Raw genomic sequence first — 14,402 nt, 5'->3', positions numbered from 1 at the left:
ATATATATATATATATAGTAGCGTATGAGAGAGAGAGAGAAAAGTTTCGTATATAGATAATAGAGAGAGAAGATTATTGTTATTGATGTGTAATCAACAGAGGCTTAACCTCCTATTTATACATGTATAAGAGTCCTCTTTTTCCTCTTTCATTAAATGTAATCTCCTTGGTAATATGGCACTTCACTATAAGAAAGTTGAGCCATCCAAGTCATACATGGTCAATGGTCATCCATATAAGATCTTATCACAACACTCCCCCTTGGATGACCATTTAGGATTATTGCATCGTTAAAACCTTACTAAAGAAAAACTCAGTGGGAAAAAACTTTAATGAAGGAAAAAGAGTACAATATCTTTTGTGATAGGAATTGCCTCATTAAAAACCTTATCAAGAAAAACCCAATTGGAAAAAACCTGACCAAGGAAAAAAGAGTACAGTCTCTCCCTCTTGTCGACATCATTTAATGTCTCGAAATCGGCGCATCCCAATCTCATGTACCTCTTTCAAATGAGGATTTTGGGAGTGACTTTGTAAATAAATCTGCCAGATTGCCACTTGAGCGGATCTGTTGGACATCAATTGTCCCTTTATTTTAAAGATCATGACTGAAGAAGAATTTGGGAGAAATATGCTTTGTTCTATCACCTTTGATGTATCCGCCTTTAAGTTGAGCAATGCATGCTGTATTATCTTCAAACAGGACAGTTGGAGTTATCTTATGATCAATCAGTTCACATGATGACAGAATATATTGGATCAAACTCTTCAGCCGAAAACACTCGCGATTAGCTTCATGTATTGCTAGTATTTCGGCATGATTAGAGGATGTTACAGCAATCGTTTATTTCGTGGACCTCCATGATATAGCTGTACCACCATATGTAAACAAGTATCCTGCTTGAGATCTCCCTTTATGTAGATCAGACAAGTAGCTAGCATCTGTATAGCCAACTAGTTGTGACTTGGATGCATAGGGATAAAACAATCCCATATCAACCGTTCCATGATGATATCGAAAGATTTGTTTGACTCCAGTCCAATGTCTTCTGGTTGGAGAGGAACTATATCTTGCTAGTAAATTTTCAGCAAATGATATATCAGGTCGTGTATTATTAGCAAGATACATTAGCGCTCCAATAGCACTAAGATATGGTACTTCAAAACCAAGGATATATTCATTTTCTTCTTTAGGACGGAATTGATCATTTTTCACATCTAAATATCTTACGATCATTGGGGTACTAAATGGACGTGACTTATCCATATAAAATCTCTTCAAGATCTTTTCTGTGTATGTTGTTTGATGAATAAAGATCCCATTTTTTATATGCTCGATCTGCAGGCTGAGACAAAATTTAGTCATTCCAAGATCTTTCATCTCAAACTCTTCTTTTAGAGCTTTTATAGTTGTTAGAATCTCTTCAGGTGTTCCAATTATATTTAAATCATCAACATACACAGCAATTATAATGAATCCAGATGCAATTTTTTATGAAAACACACGGGCAGATATCATCATTCTTGAATCCATTTTTGGCCAAATATTCAGTAAGACGATTATATCACATTCGTCCAGATTGCTTTAGACCATATAAAGATCTTTGCAATTTGACTGAGTATAACCCTTGCGAATATTCATTGGATGGTTTAAATATCTTTAATCCTTCAGAGACTTTCATATAAATATCCTGATCTAATGAACCGTACAAATAGGCTGTTACCACATCCATTAAATGCATATGCAGTTTATGATATGTAGATAAACTAACCAAATAATGCAATGTTATTACATCCACTACAGGGGAATACGTTTCTTCATAATCTATACCGGGCCTTTGTGAAAAACCTTGTGCCACAAGTCGGGCTTTATAGCGCACAACTTTATTTTTCTCATTTCGTTTTCTCACAAATACCCATCGGTATCCAACAGGTTTTACATCTTCAGGTGTACGGATTACAGGTCCAAAGACTTCACATTCTGCAAGTGAGTCTAATTCAACCTTCATGGCTGCTTTCCATTTTGGCCAATCATTTTTTTGTCGACATTCTTCGACTGATCTTGGCTTAAGATCCTTATTTTCATGCATGATATTTAATGCCACATTATATGCAAATATTTCATTGATAATTGTCTTATTTCGGTCCCATTTCTCTCATGTAAAGACATAATTTATCGAGATCTCATCATTTTCACAATTTTTAGGTACCTGAACGTCTTATGGCGTTAAAATTATATCAGAATTTTGGGCAACTACAGGTGTCTTTACTGTGTCTTTTTCAACAGGAATAATATTTACCTCTTTTCTCTTTCGAGAATTTTTATCTTTGGAATCAACAAGCCTGCCATGCTTCTAGCGTGTATTTGCTTTAGTGGCTATTGTCCTACTGGGACATCAATTCGAATTGGGGCATTTTCCGTCCTGTCACGCTTCTGGCGTGAATTTGCTTCAGTGGCTACTTGTCCTAATGGGACATCAATTCGAATTAGGGTATTTTCCGCTGGTATATAAGATTTGGTTATCCTCTTTGTATCAGAAAATGCATCAGGCAATTCATTTGCTATTCTTTGCAAATGTATAATCTTTTGAACTTCTAGTTCACATTGCCCTGATTGAGGATCTAAATGCATCAACGATGATGCATTTCAATTAAGTTCATTTTCAGGAAACTTATTCTCTCCCCTTAATGTTGGAAATTTTGATTCATCAAAATGACAATCTGCAAACCGGACTTTAAATACATATCCAGTTTGTATTTCAAGATACCTCACTATAGAGGGAGAATATATCCAACATATATCTCCAATTTTCTTTGGGGTCCCATTTTGGTGCGATTAGGTGGTGCAATGGGAACATATATCGTATACCTAAATATTCTTAAATGGGAAACATTTGGCTGCTGGCCAAAAGCTAATTGCATAGGAGAGAACTGATGGTAACTCGTTGGCCTCATACGAATAAGTGCTGCGGCATGTAAAATAGCATGCCCCCAAACCGAGGTTGGGAGATTTGTTCTCATAAGCAAGGGTCTAGCTATTAATTGGAGGCGTTTAATAAGTGATTCTGCTAACCCATTTTGTGTGTGAACATAAGCTACTAAATGTTCAACACTTATTCCATTAGCCATACAATAAGCATCAAAAGCTTGGGAAGTATATTCACCAGCATTATCAAGGCGAATTGCTTTGATTGGATTTTCTGAAAATTGTACTTTTAATCGAATAATTTGAGTCAGTAATCTCGCAAACGCCAGGTTGCGAGAAGACAATAAGCACACATGTGACCATCTCGAAGATGCGTCTATCAGGACCATAAAATATCTAAGAGATCTACATGGTGGATGAATAGGTCCACATATATCACCTTGAATCCTTTCTAGGTATTCAGGGGACTCAAATCCAATATTTACTGGTGATGGCCTTAGAATTAACTTCCCTTGAGAACATGCAGCACAACAAAATTCACTAGATTTAAAAATCTTCTGGTTATTTAGTGAATGTCCATGAGAGTTTTCAATAATTCTCCTCATCATGGTTGTTCCCGGATGACCCAATCTATCATGCCAAGTTATGAATTCATTTGGACTGGTAAACTTCTGGTTTACAATGGCATGTTATTCAATTACACTAATCTTTGTATAATACAACCCAGATGAAAGTGAGGGCAACTTTTCTAATATAACCTTTTTATTTGAATCATGAGTTGTGATACATAAATACTTATGATTTTCCTCATTCATTGTCTCAACATGATATCCATTTCGACGAATATCTTTGAAACTCAACAAGTTTCTCAGGGACTTGGTAGATAATAGTGCGTTATTTATTATAAATTTTGTTCCTCCAGGAAACAAAATTATAGCTCTTCCGGAGCCTTCTATCACATTGCCTGAGCCAATAATAGTATTAACATATTCATCTTTTGGCACAAGATGGGTAAAATATATATTACTTTTAAGAATAGTGTGCGAACTTGCACTATCTGCAAGGCAAATATCTTCAGAATTTGTCTTTGCCATTTTTCTTCAAAAACAAATGATAATTATAAAATGAGTAGAAGTACATGCACAGTCAAATTATTCACATGAATACTTAACAAACACATACACATATCAAACTATTCCATCATTGATCAAATAGCCAATATTACCTTCAGAATCCTTAAAGAAATTAGATACATCATAATGAGTGGTGGAATTTTCATCATTTGAAACAAAATTTGTTTCCTTTTCTTTGTCATCTCTTTTCAAAGATGCTTGATAAAGATTAACTAGGTGTCTTGGGGTACGACAGGTACGTGACCAATGGCCTTTTCCACCACAACGGAAGCATTTATCCTCAATTGATTGACTTTGCCCATTGTTTCTTTCTTTATCCCACTTCTGGTGAGATCATTTCTTGTGAACATAATTCATTTTTCTTCCATAATTTTTCTTGTTATCAAAATCTTGCCATTTACCTCTTTTAGGGTTAATTGCCGCATTTACTTCAGGAAATGGGGCGGCGCCAACTGGGCGCGCTTCATGATTCCTTAAAAGTAACTCATTGTTGCGTTCAGCAACAAGAAAGCAAGATATTAACTCGGAATATTTTTAGATTCTTTTTCTCGATACTGCTGCTGCAGGAGCACATTCAAGACATGGAAGGTCGAGAAAATTTTCTCTAACATATCGGGCTTGAAGAAGTATCACATGATTGTACATTTTTTCAAGGTTTTTCCACAGGTCTACATGATCTTTTAATGTGTGATATTCATTTTTCAATCATACGTCAAGATGATGACGAAGGAAAATTATGGCTATGACTTTATCCTTTTGGGATGCATTATTTTCAGCTTCAATGGTATCTCCAAGATCCATTAAATCAAGATGGATTTCAACATCTATATCCATGATAAATAATTATTTTCAAATATATCAAGAGTATTATATTCAAAATGAAAGAGTTTCGACATAATAAAAATTTTTACCTGGAGTCTTCCTAAAACTTCGTTAGAGTTTCGTGCTAATAACGTGTTATAAAATAACTAAATAAATAAATAAATAAGAGGTAACAAATATAAAATATGAAATATAATTAGATAACTCTAATAGTAATATTCACTATAATTATTATTATAAAAGAGATGATTCATATATATATATAGTAGCGTATGAAAGAGAGAGAGAAAATTTTGGTATATAGATAATAGAAAAAGAAGATTATTGTTATTGATGTGTAATCAACGGAGGCTTAATCTCCTATTTATACATGTACAATAGTTCTCTTTTTCCTCTTTCGTTAAATGTAATCTCCTTGGTAATATAGCACTTCACTATAGGAAAGTTGAGCCATCCAAGTCATACATAGTCAATGGTCATCCATATAAGATCTTATCACAACATTCTTTTATTTTTGAATCTAGGTTTCGTACTCTCATTTCCAAAAAAAGAATTCTTACTTTTTACTCTAATATTACTTATAAAAAAGCATACTAAATAAAAATAAAAAAAGACAAATTAATTCTTATATGTAGATATTTAAGTTTTCTAAAATTTAAAAATATATTTATGTCTTTAATTTTTTTTTAAATTTGGATCATCGATTTTTTATGTTAAATTTGTTCTATTTTAAAAATTTTTACGTGTACATCCGTATCAATTAAGTTAGTACAACAAAAGTTACTTTTAATTTTTTCGTTAGATCTGACAAATTCAAGTGAACATAAAAAATTGATAGGTCTAAATTTAAAAAAAATTATAAATTTTTAAATTTTAAAAAATTTAAATATTTTTAAATAAAAAAATCAATAAACTTTTTATCTTTTTAAAAAAATAAAGGTAAAGTACGTGGTGGTTAGAGAGGTGCAAATTGATACATTTTGGTCGGGTAGACTTTTGTCTGTTTTAGGAAGAGGTTGAGCTCGAGCACTTTAGCAGTTTAGCTCAATCACTGAACAGGCGTGACTTCTACGGAGCAACTTATGAGTTTTTCTTTTTGTTTTTTTCTTATTGTCTTGAAAGAATACCAGTCTTCCATTTAAACTCTTCACTAATCACCATTATTAAATGATGATTTTGGGCTCAATTGGACCACAACAATCGTAAATGAACCATCGTTGCCCATAATTATAATTAAGGAGTGTTGGGTTCAAAATTTGGATTAGGTTCTCAGAGTGGGGCCCCCTCCTTCTTCTCCGCCAGATCTCCTCATCGCCCCCCACCCCCCTTCTCTCTCTCTCTCGTGGATTCGGTTTCAGCTTCTCTGCAATAAATAACATTTGCTTCCATACGGTGTCGTCTCGTCGTTCTGACCTAAACCTCTCTCAGATTAGCAACTACACAGTTTCTTTGCAGTTGAAATTCAGACTAACCAAACATGTGCCGCCAAAATTCTCCCGTTCACCATTCCGGCGACGAAGACACCGCCGCCGACGAGAGCCTCTTGATTTACTGCAAGCCTGTTGAGCTTTACAACATCCTCTACCGTCGTTCTCTTCACAACGTATTCTTCTATTTCTTCTCCTTCTTCTTATTCTTTTTTTTTCCATTTATTAATTAATTCACTTTGCGTCTTCCAATTATAATTCCATATGATATTTTAGGCATAATGTTTCAAACCTTTTACTGGTTTTTTGTTTTTTGTTTTTTTTTTCTTTATGAATTAAGTTTTCGTTTCTGCCTGTAATTTGAAGAACCGAAACTTTGTTATTTGAAGGAAGCCCTAACTAAATGCTTCAACTGTTGTGGTGAGCTGACCTTGATAGAAAATGAATTGAATACCATATATATTAGATATTCTAGACATTGTTATGTGTATGCCTTCCACATTTGGAAAGTTGTTATTCTTAGAATTAACGTGGATGCCACATTACTATATTATTATTATTATTATTGTTATTATAGAATAGATAGATTATTCATTGCGTGATTATACTCTCTTAACTCATGCCATATCTCAATTTTGCAGCCTTCATTTCTTAGGAGATCTCTGCGGTATAAAATAAAAGCAAGGCGTAAAAGGAGGTAAGTATTCCTATTTACTTACTGCTATATATGATAGCATTATGTGCATTTATATCGTTTCATTCAGGCAGTTCTGCTGAAACACACTACTCACTACATTTTTTAATTGCTAATGTGCTCATTCAAACTTTTCAGAGTATTTTCTTTCTTGTTATAATTATGCTGCTGGAATTAAATTAATTTCCAGTTAATGCATCTTGCCACATCTCTATCTTCTTTTTAAGAAAGCAACATTAGTTAGTTGTTTATTTCTGCATTAATCGCCCCAGCGCATAGAGCAATTTATAAGCTTCACTGATGATAATTGTCCCAGAGTTATTTATGAATATTTGCTCCTCCCTTTATAGTCACAGTGAAGTAGATTTTTTTTTTTTTGGGGGGGGGGGGGGGTTGGGAATTTACAATTATCACGATGGGCTAAATTTGCTTTCAACAGCTGTGAATTCTTGCAAGTCGTTCCAAACATGAATTAATGGAAGGGTGCCTCATGAATTATGCTCTTTTCGCTTCTATTTTCTAGGTTGAGGGGAGGAATTGTGATTTTCAACTACAGGGATTGTTACAACATGATACGAAAGACTGAAGGTATATCATACCTTCAATGATAAAATAGATTCAACATTTTGTCTATACCACTGGCTTCTTATAGTACATGTATGCCTTTTATGAGAAGCAATCAAACTTGCTGTCAATGTTCTATGATTTCTTTTCTTTTCACTGACTCCAACATCCTTGCAACTGTCTATTGCTGAGCATTTTCTAGTGCAGAATATTAAATCCACTTATAATTTGGACTTTAAGACTCTGGCTAATCTGATATTCTGATATATATCCTGTCTCTTGTCAAATGCAGTGACTGAACATTTTTCTTGTCCATTTTGCTTGATGCAATGTGCCAGCTTTAAGGTATCCTCCGGGAGTTGTATTATTATTGTTTATAAACACAAGCATGCCTTTTGTTTGGCACACACCGAAGACATGTCCAATTGTGTGCAATTGAGAAGAAAAAGAGGGGGGGGGGGGGGGAGGGGTTGATCCAACTTGAATACTAGGCATGAGTTGGACACTTTTTTGCATGCCTGTTTTAATAGACTAACTTAGATTTTAATTCAATACAAGACCGTTTTCATATCTATTTTTTTGGAGTGGTTGTAAATGAAATAGATAAAAACAATGATAGAGAGGGACCTAAAAAGTTAACCTTTCAGTTTTTTTAAAGGATTATTCTTTTGTAATATACTTGTACATGACTAGTTTTAGCTATATCAAGACATGTTCATTCAGGGAAGGAAATGCCAATGGAAAGTAGAAACTATGCTACATGCTTTTTGATAGGGCCTTTAAAATAGTGAAAAAGTGAGAGTTGATATCTCATATCTATGATTCTACAATTTTGAGAATTTGACATGTTATTGTGTCCATGTTGAATTTCCATATTAGTGTCTATACTTAAATAGGTTATTGCATTGCTTGTTTCATTAATAATTTAATGATATGGCTGCTGTTACTTTTTCTTTGTTTGAAATTGAGGATACTGAAGACTTTGAAAATTGTGTCATGGACAAAATTTTTATGTACCACTCTGGTTTGAGTGGTCAAGAATGTTGCTTTGAAGTGGTAAAATATTCAATACAAATGTTGATTGGATATAGCCAGGGCTTTCACTCTTTTCTGGGAATTTTTTTTTTCATAATTCAGCTAGAATTAACCGGACAAATTAATAATGAGTTGTTTGCCACACTTCCCTTTTTGCTATGTTCATGTTATCATGATATGAACATGTGTGGATTTGGTATGTGATTTCCCTGTCATAAGCTGTTTTTTTTTTTTTTTTGCCATTTTCTTAATAATTTATTCAGTATTTGTTACATTTATTCACTTGGTAATTTATCAAAGCATTGGTTTATTCATGCAGGGTTTGCGATTTCATCTTTGTTCATCACATGATCTATTCAACTTTGAGTTCTGGGTGCGCAATTTTTATTGTGAACTAAACTTTTAAACTCATGGATTATTTTGTAAGAGCTTTTTTTGACATATTCTTGTTTTATTTTGTAGGTGACTGATGATTACCAAGCAGTTAATGTCTCTGTAAAAATTGATATATTGAGATCAGAGGTAGGAACCTTATTTAATGTTTGACTTATGGCTAATGGTTTGCTTTTCTTAAGGATTGTACACTGCTTACAATTTTACTGTTGATTAAATCATCAAGCAATTCACTGGGGACTATGTTGGGGATTAAAAAGGAGGGAGAGGAAAGTTCATGTAATACATTGTTGTTTATTTTTATAAAATGTTTTATCAAGAGCCAGGATTCTATGGTAACAAGCTAAAATGATGTTGGATAGCTCAACTTGGTTACCACTAATTGATCTTTATTTCCATTGTTGACTGCTTTATTGATGTTTGGCTATTCACAAGTGTTGTTATTTGAGAAATATTTTAGCTTAGTGTGTTTGTAACCCCAGAATATATTGACTAAACTTTCTTATTTTAATTGATAATTGAACAATATAATTAAGACGGAAAGAATAATAATACAAGAAAAAGAGAAGATAAGAGATCCTCCTTACAAGAGCAAGAAACAATCAGATGAAAAAAGCTATTTATGAAGCATAGTTTTCAAATATCTCAACAAATCTGAGAGTAAAAAATCCTCTAAAAGATCATGAGCTCTACACTAAATAAATTAATAGAGGATTAGAGGTCAAATGTCTAATCCTATCCTGTACTCCTGTAGAACTTGTTTGAAAATCTGTCATTGAAGGTGTGTGAATTATGCACCAAACAATGGTGTGTCTTGGACATTGCAAGGTTTGCCTCATCAGTTGATTATGTATATATGTTAGCTATGTTATGGCAATGCGTTTTCATTTGAGATGAATGGATTTTTTGTTTTGCTAGCTGCTTATTTTGTTATCAAATTTATAATATGTATACAGAGTGTTGCTGACGGAGTAAATCCACAATCACAAACCTTCATCTTCTGGTTGGTTGTTTGTATATATTCAATGCAATCTCGAACGAGTTCATATAATATTGTGCAAGATTGTTGACTTTAATTTATTCAAACAACAACATCTATACAGTTCAAGACCCCGAAAACGTTTACGAAAGGACTCTGTTCAAAATGAAAAACGAGCCAATGTAAAGTTCCTAGAGTTGGACTCACCAGAGGGAACACAGAATGGATTTCTAGAGAAGAATGATGGTAACAATCCTATGACAATTGTATACTTATCTAATTCTTTACTTTAACCCTTAAAAGGGTGGACTAAAATCTCAAAAATTATTTGCAGATATCCTTTCCTACAAAGGGGAGAATATGTCTAAAACATGTCATATTCAGAAGAATTTACAAATGGAAAAACAAGGTGTCGAAAGATTTGGTCCCAATGTTCCTGGCACTGCAGACTGCCTCGAATATGTTGCATCCAGTTTCAACATTCAAGGTGTTTCAATTGCCATGCCGCAATCTTCAGGAGATCCAGAAACTAGTAAGTCAGTATATAGAAGTGATCCTGCTGTGCCTGCTAAAACAAAGAAGTTAAACATGGATCGATCTGACTCAAAAAAGTACGTTCTTAGAAACCTATATCTTGCCTTTTGAAGGCTTAGGTTTTACTTGTTAAAGTTCTTGAGTTCTCTATGGTTACTTCTCTAACTGATATTTTATACTTGATGCTTGTTTAAGGGAACATGAATATGTGATTAACTAGTTTCTATGTAACACAATTATGGCAACGTCATAGTATCTGACATTGTGTTTTGTTTCTATCATCTGTGTTTGATTTTTTTGGCTCGTGCATTCATTATTATTGTATCATCTGCATTGGTCATAGCAGCTGCTATTCTCTGCCGTGGTTCCACACCCATTGCAGCCGCTTGTTGAAATATCAGTGCAAACTCCTTTTCCAATAATAAAAAAAGGATGGCAGATTTGTGATATTAATTTTATTTTGAAAAGCCTTATTTTTTCTATATAAATTTGCCCACTCTGCCACTCATAATAACAGTAACTTCGTATTCTCTCTTCACACATGCACTCTGCTTCTATCTTCTCTGTTTTTTGTCCATTCTGCATTTCTTTTATGTCATTTTTTTCTTCCTTTTTTGTATAAATGAAAAATTAGTGAACTTTTGATGAATTTTTATTTCCTGTAAGTCTTGAGATGTCTCTGATTTATTGTTCTTGATATACGTCTTACATGAGTATTTATTAGATTTTGTCATTATTACATATAATAAATATGTGTAGATATAAGCTGCAACAGTATCTGCTGTATTTCTGCAGTGGATTTTTGGCCCTTTCCTATGAGCCGTTATCAGCTATTGACTATCCCACCTTGTAATTCTTATAAAATATAATGTGTCAGAGAAATAATGATATTTTTTCTTATTTCTTTTCCTTTGATCCTCCGTGTTTGGCCAATTCAATTCAATCTTTTTTTTAATTCAAATTTGTTTCTCCAGCCGAATGCTCCTGCAGAAGAGACAGTTCTTTCACTCACATAGAGTTCAGGTACGTGATAAGATATCTAAGATCTTGATAGTTTTTATAATGTGCAATTGTGCATATTATCATGTTTGATGTATGGTGTACTTTATGCACCATTGATGCTAGTTAACTTAAGGCTGCTTTGATTTGTTGGCTGTAAAGGATCTTGTTTTTATGTTATAACATCTGTCATACATTACTATGGTGCTAGATTGCTAAACTTTATTGTAATGAGTCTATGATCACTAGCTGGTTTACTGTTTATATTGACAGGCTGCTGGTTTTCGAGTCTACTGATTATGGGAATTCTTTATTGTGATATGCTTAAGGCCTTGGTTAGCTTAGTTCATTTGTTTTGGTTGAGCAATCTTTCCTTTTATTGTATGTATTTCCTAACTGTCTTGCATTCCCTTTCTCTTGGTTGATTTTTTGATGTTGGAGGATACCTTACGATCCTAATTCTTCTCATATCTTTTTATTTCCTTCATAAGATATTCTCTTTTTGGAACAGAGTTGTTGATGGGAGCTTGAAGGCCCCATCTTTCTCCGTTCCTCTTAAATTCTTTTCCCCTGGGACAAAATATGGTTTGATTTTGATGTACAAGGGTTATCTTGGATGTAATTGATGTTTCACTAGCCCCTCTGGAGGGATAGAATATTATACTCAATATGAGTAGTGCAGAATACTTTTATTAAGAAAATAAAATGTACAAATTTGGATTCTAGCGTTTCTAGCTAACTTGTTGAATATGGCTTGTGGGGTATTTAACACATTTTGTGTAGCTTTTGTAATTTGACATTCTTTTCCAATAGACTTGAGGTGTTCCTTCTGTTAATAGGCATATGCTGGTAATGATTGATTTGATTATAAGTCTCATCTCTTGCTTTTGTGTGTCTTACTTTAAGCCTATGGCTCTAGAACAAGTGTTATCAGATCGCGATAGTGAAGATGAAGTTGATGATGACATTGCAGATCTTGAAGATCGAAGGGTAAGCAAAGGTTTCAACATTTTTATCTTCTTTCTGAAGACAAGTCAAATGAAATTGATTTTTTTTTAATTAGAAAATACCAAACACCTAATTTGCCCAAGTAATGCTTTATAAAAATTTTGCTGTTTACTCGTATATCGAGCTACAAATGCCGCTACATATGAATCACCATGATAATGAACTGTAATGTTGCAGATGCTTGATGATTTTGTGGATGTTTCCAAAGATGAAAAGCAACTCATGCATCTGTGGAACTCTTTTATGAGGAAGCAAAGGTATCTACTGCTTGCCACCCTATTAATCTTCCACATGTGTACCTTCGGTTATCATTATCAAGCTAGATTGCTTTTGACTCCTGCATGATTAATAAAGAAATTGTTGCATAATTAATGTTGGTTTTAATTGCTATGACAGAGTGCTGGCTGATGGCCATGTTTCGTGGGCATGTGAGGCATTTTCCAAGCTTCACGGAAAAGAGCTAATCTCATCCCCAGCTTTATTTTGGTACTCTTTTTGCTGCTTTTTTCCATTTACATTTCTCTAATTTCATGCAGTTTCTGTGCTTGAAGCATTCATACTTAAAGAACAACTTAATATTTTGACTTGTGGAGTTTGATTCCAGATAGAAATCATCAGCGAATTATATGCAGAGACATACATTGTCTTTCTAAAACATTAAAATATGAATCACTTGAAATTAAAAAAATATATATGCTCCAGAGGGTGGCTTTAGAAAATGAACACATCTAATTTACTATCTAATTCTAATCACTTTCAAAACACATTTTCATGTAGCTGACTTTGATAATGAAAAGAGGCATGGTTGGCACTGAAAACTTATTATCTGGACAGTTCTTCCTACAGGATGTGGGTATCCATCAATTAGAAAAAAATAAATAAAAATAAAATGCTTTTGCAGGATTAAGTATGGTAGAATTGTTATCTGGTTTTTCCCGGTGTAGGAAATAGGAATTATATCTTGCTCAGATGTTCTATTGATCCATTGTTGTGATTGCTATATGTGCGTCTCTCACATGTTCCCAAACCCATGACTTTTTCGTTTCTTTTTTCAGAAACTAAATCGTGCTATAATTTACTACAGGTGTTGGAGGTTATTCATGATCAAACTTTGGAATCACGGTCTTCTTGATGCTTGCACAATGAACAACTGTAGTATAATATTAGATAGTTACAGAAATGAAGGGTTGGATAACGGCAAGAATTAGAAGATCAGGAGGAAATCGATTCAGCTACAAAAATTTAGTCTTACATGTCTTGTATTCTGCCTTATTGCAAGTCCCCATTTTCCATTTATTTTAATAATTTATTATTATTGTTAATCATTTTACTGTACATTGTATTAATCTCCGCAATGTATGAATCTGAAATTTAGGTAGATTTCCTCAAAGCAATGACCTCCATTGCTGAATCTTGTCTGACAAATTAAAAACGTTTTATTCGATCTATAGAATCTATAAGAATATTGAAATGAGAAAGTTTAGAGGATTAGTATTTTTATTAAAATCTGACTAGTATTTAACTAACAAAAGAAAAGTGAGTAATTTCACACTATTGGATGAAATTTTATGCTATTGAAAACATCAATAATGGCTAATTGATAGCTATAAATTACAAAATTTGTTGATCTCTTAATACTCCTCGATTGAAATATAAAAGCTAAATGAAATATTTTTAAAAAAAATTGGATTGTTTGTTTATTATTTCATTGTTACAATCGTAAAATGTCACGAAAATAAGAATCAAACGATGAACGAGATATAGTAGAGAATGTGCATAATAAATCTATCATGATGCGGCAATATAAAATAGAAGGTAATTTATCCTCCATAAGCACATTAATAATTATTATAGTTATATACAAATTAGTGATAATTATTTAGTTGA

General features: G+C 33.3%; 1 protein-coding gene across 1 annotated transcript; it reads left to right on the top strand.

The window, feature by feature from the left end:
* The first annotated feature begins 5,844 nt into the window (after window positions 1-5,844).
* On the top strand, window positions 5,845-13,993 carry LOC112747784 (polycomb group protein VERNALIZATION 2-like). The gene is made up of 14 exons (XM_025795971.3): window positions 5,845-6,485; window positions 6,951-7,006; window positions 7,527-7,591; window positions 7,860-7,912; window positions 8,922-8,975; window positions 9,065-9,124; window positions 9,952-9,998; window positions 10,099-10,220; window positions 10,309-10,585; window positions 11,483-11,531; window positions 12,414-12,497; window positions 12,693-12,772; window positions 12,912-13,001; window positions 13,600-13,993. The coding sequence occupies exons 1-14, from the start codon at window positions 6,360-6,362 to the stop codon at window positions 13,721-13,723; spliced, it is 1,287 nt and encodes a 428-aa protein (XP_025651756.1). The 5' UTR covers window positions 5,845-6,359; the 3' UTR covers window positions 13,724-13,993.
* Window positions 13,994-14,402: the final 409 nt, after the last annotated feature.

This window comes from Arachis hypogaea, chromosome 15, assembly GCF_003086295.3.
Source record: "Arachis hypogaea cultivar Tifrunner chromosome 15, arahy.Tifrunner.gnm2.J5K5, whole genome shotgun sequence".
NCBI classification, from domain to species: domain Eukaryota; kingdom Viridiplantae; phylum Streptophyta; class Magnoliopsida; order Fabales; family Fabaceae; genus Arachis; species Arachis hypogaea.
The sequence above is the reverse complement of the archived record's forward strand: the minus strand, read 5'-3'. Positions and strand labels throughout refer to the sequence as shown.

Excerpts from the sequence above, each read along its gene's own strand:
- LOC112747784 (XM_025795971.3), top strand. The coding sequence starts at position 6,360 with ATGTGCCGCCAAAATTCTCCCGTTCACCATTCCGGCGACGAAGACACC. Across the intron at positions 7,592-7,859 it reads CATGATACGAAAGACTGAAG|TGACTGAACATTTTTCTTGT; the intron begins GTATATCATACC and ends TGTCAAATGCAG. Across the intron at positions 9,999-10,098 it reads TCACAAACCTTCATCTTCTG|TTCAAGACCCCGAAAACGTT; the intron begins GTTGGTTGTTTG and ends ACATCTATACAG.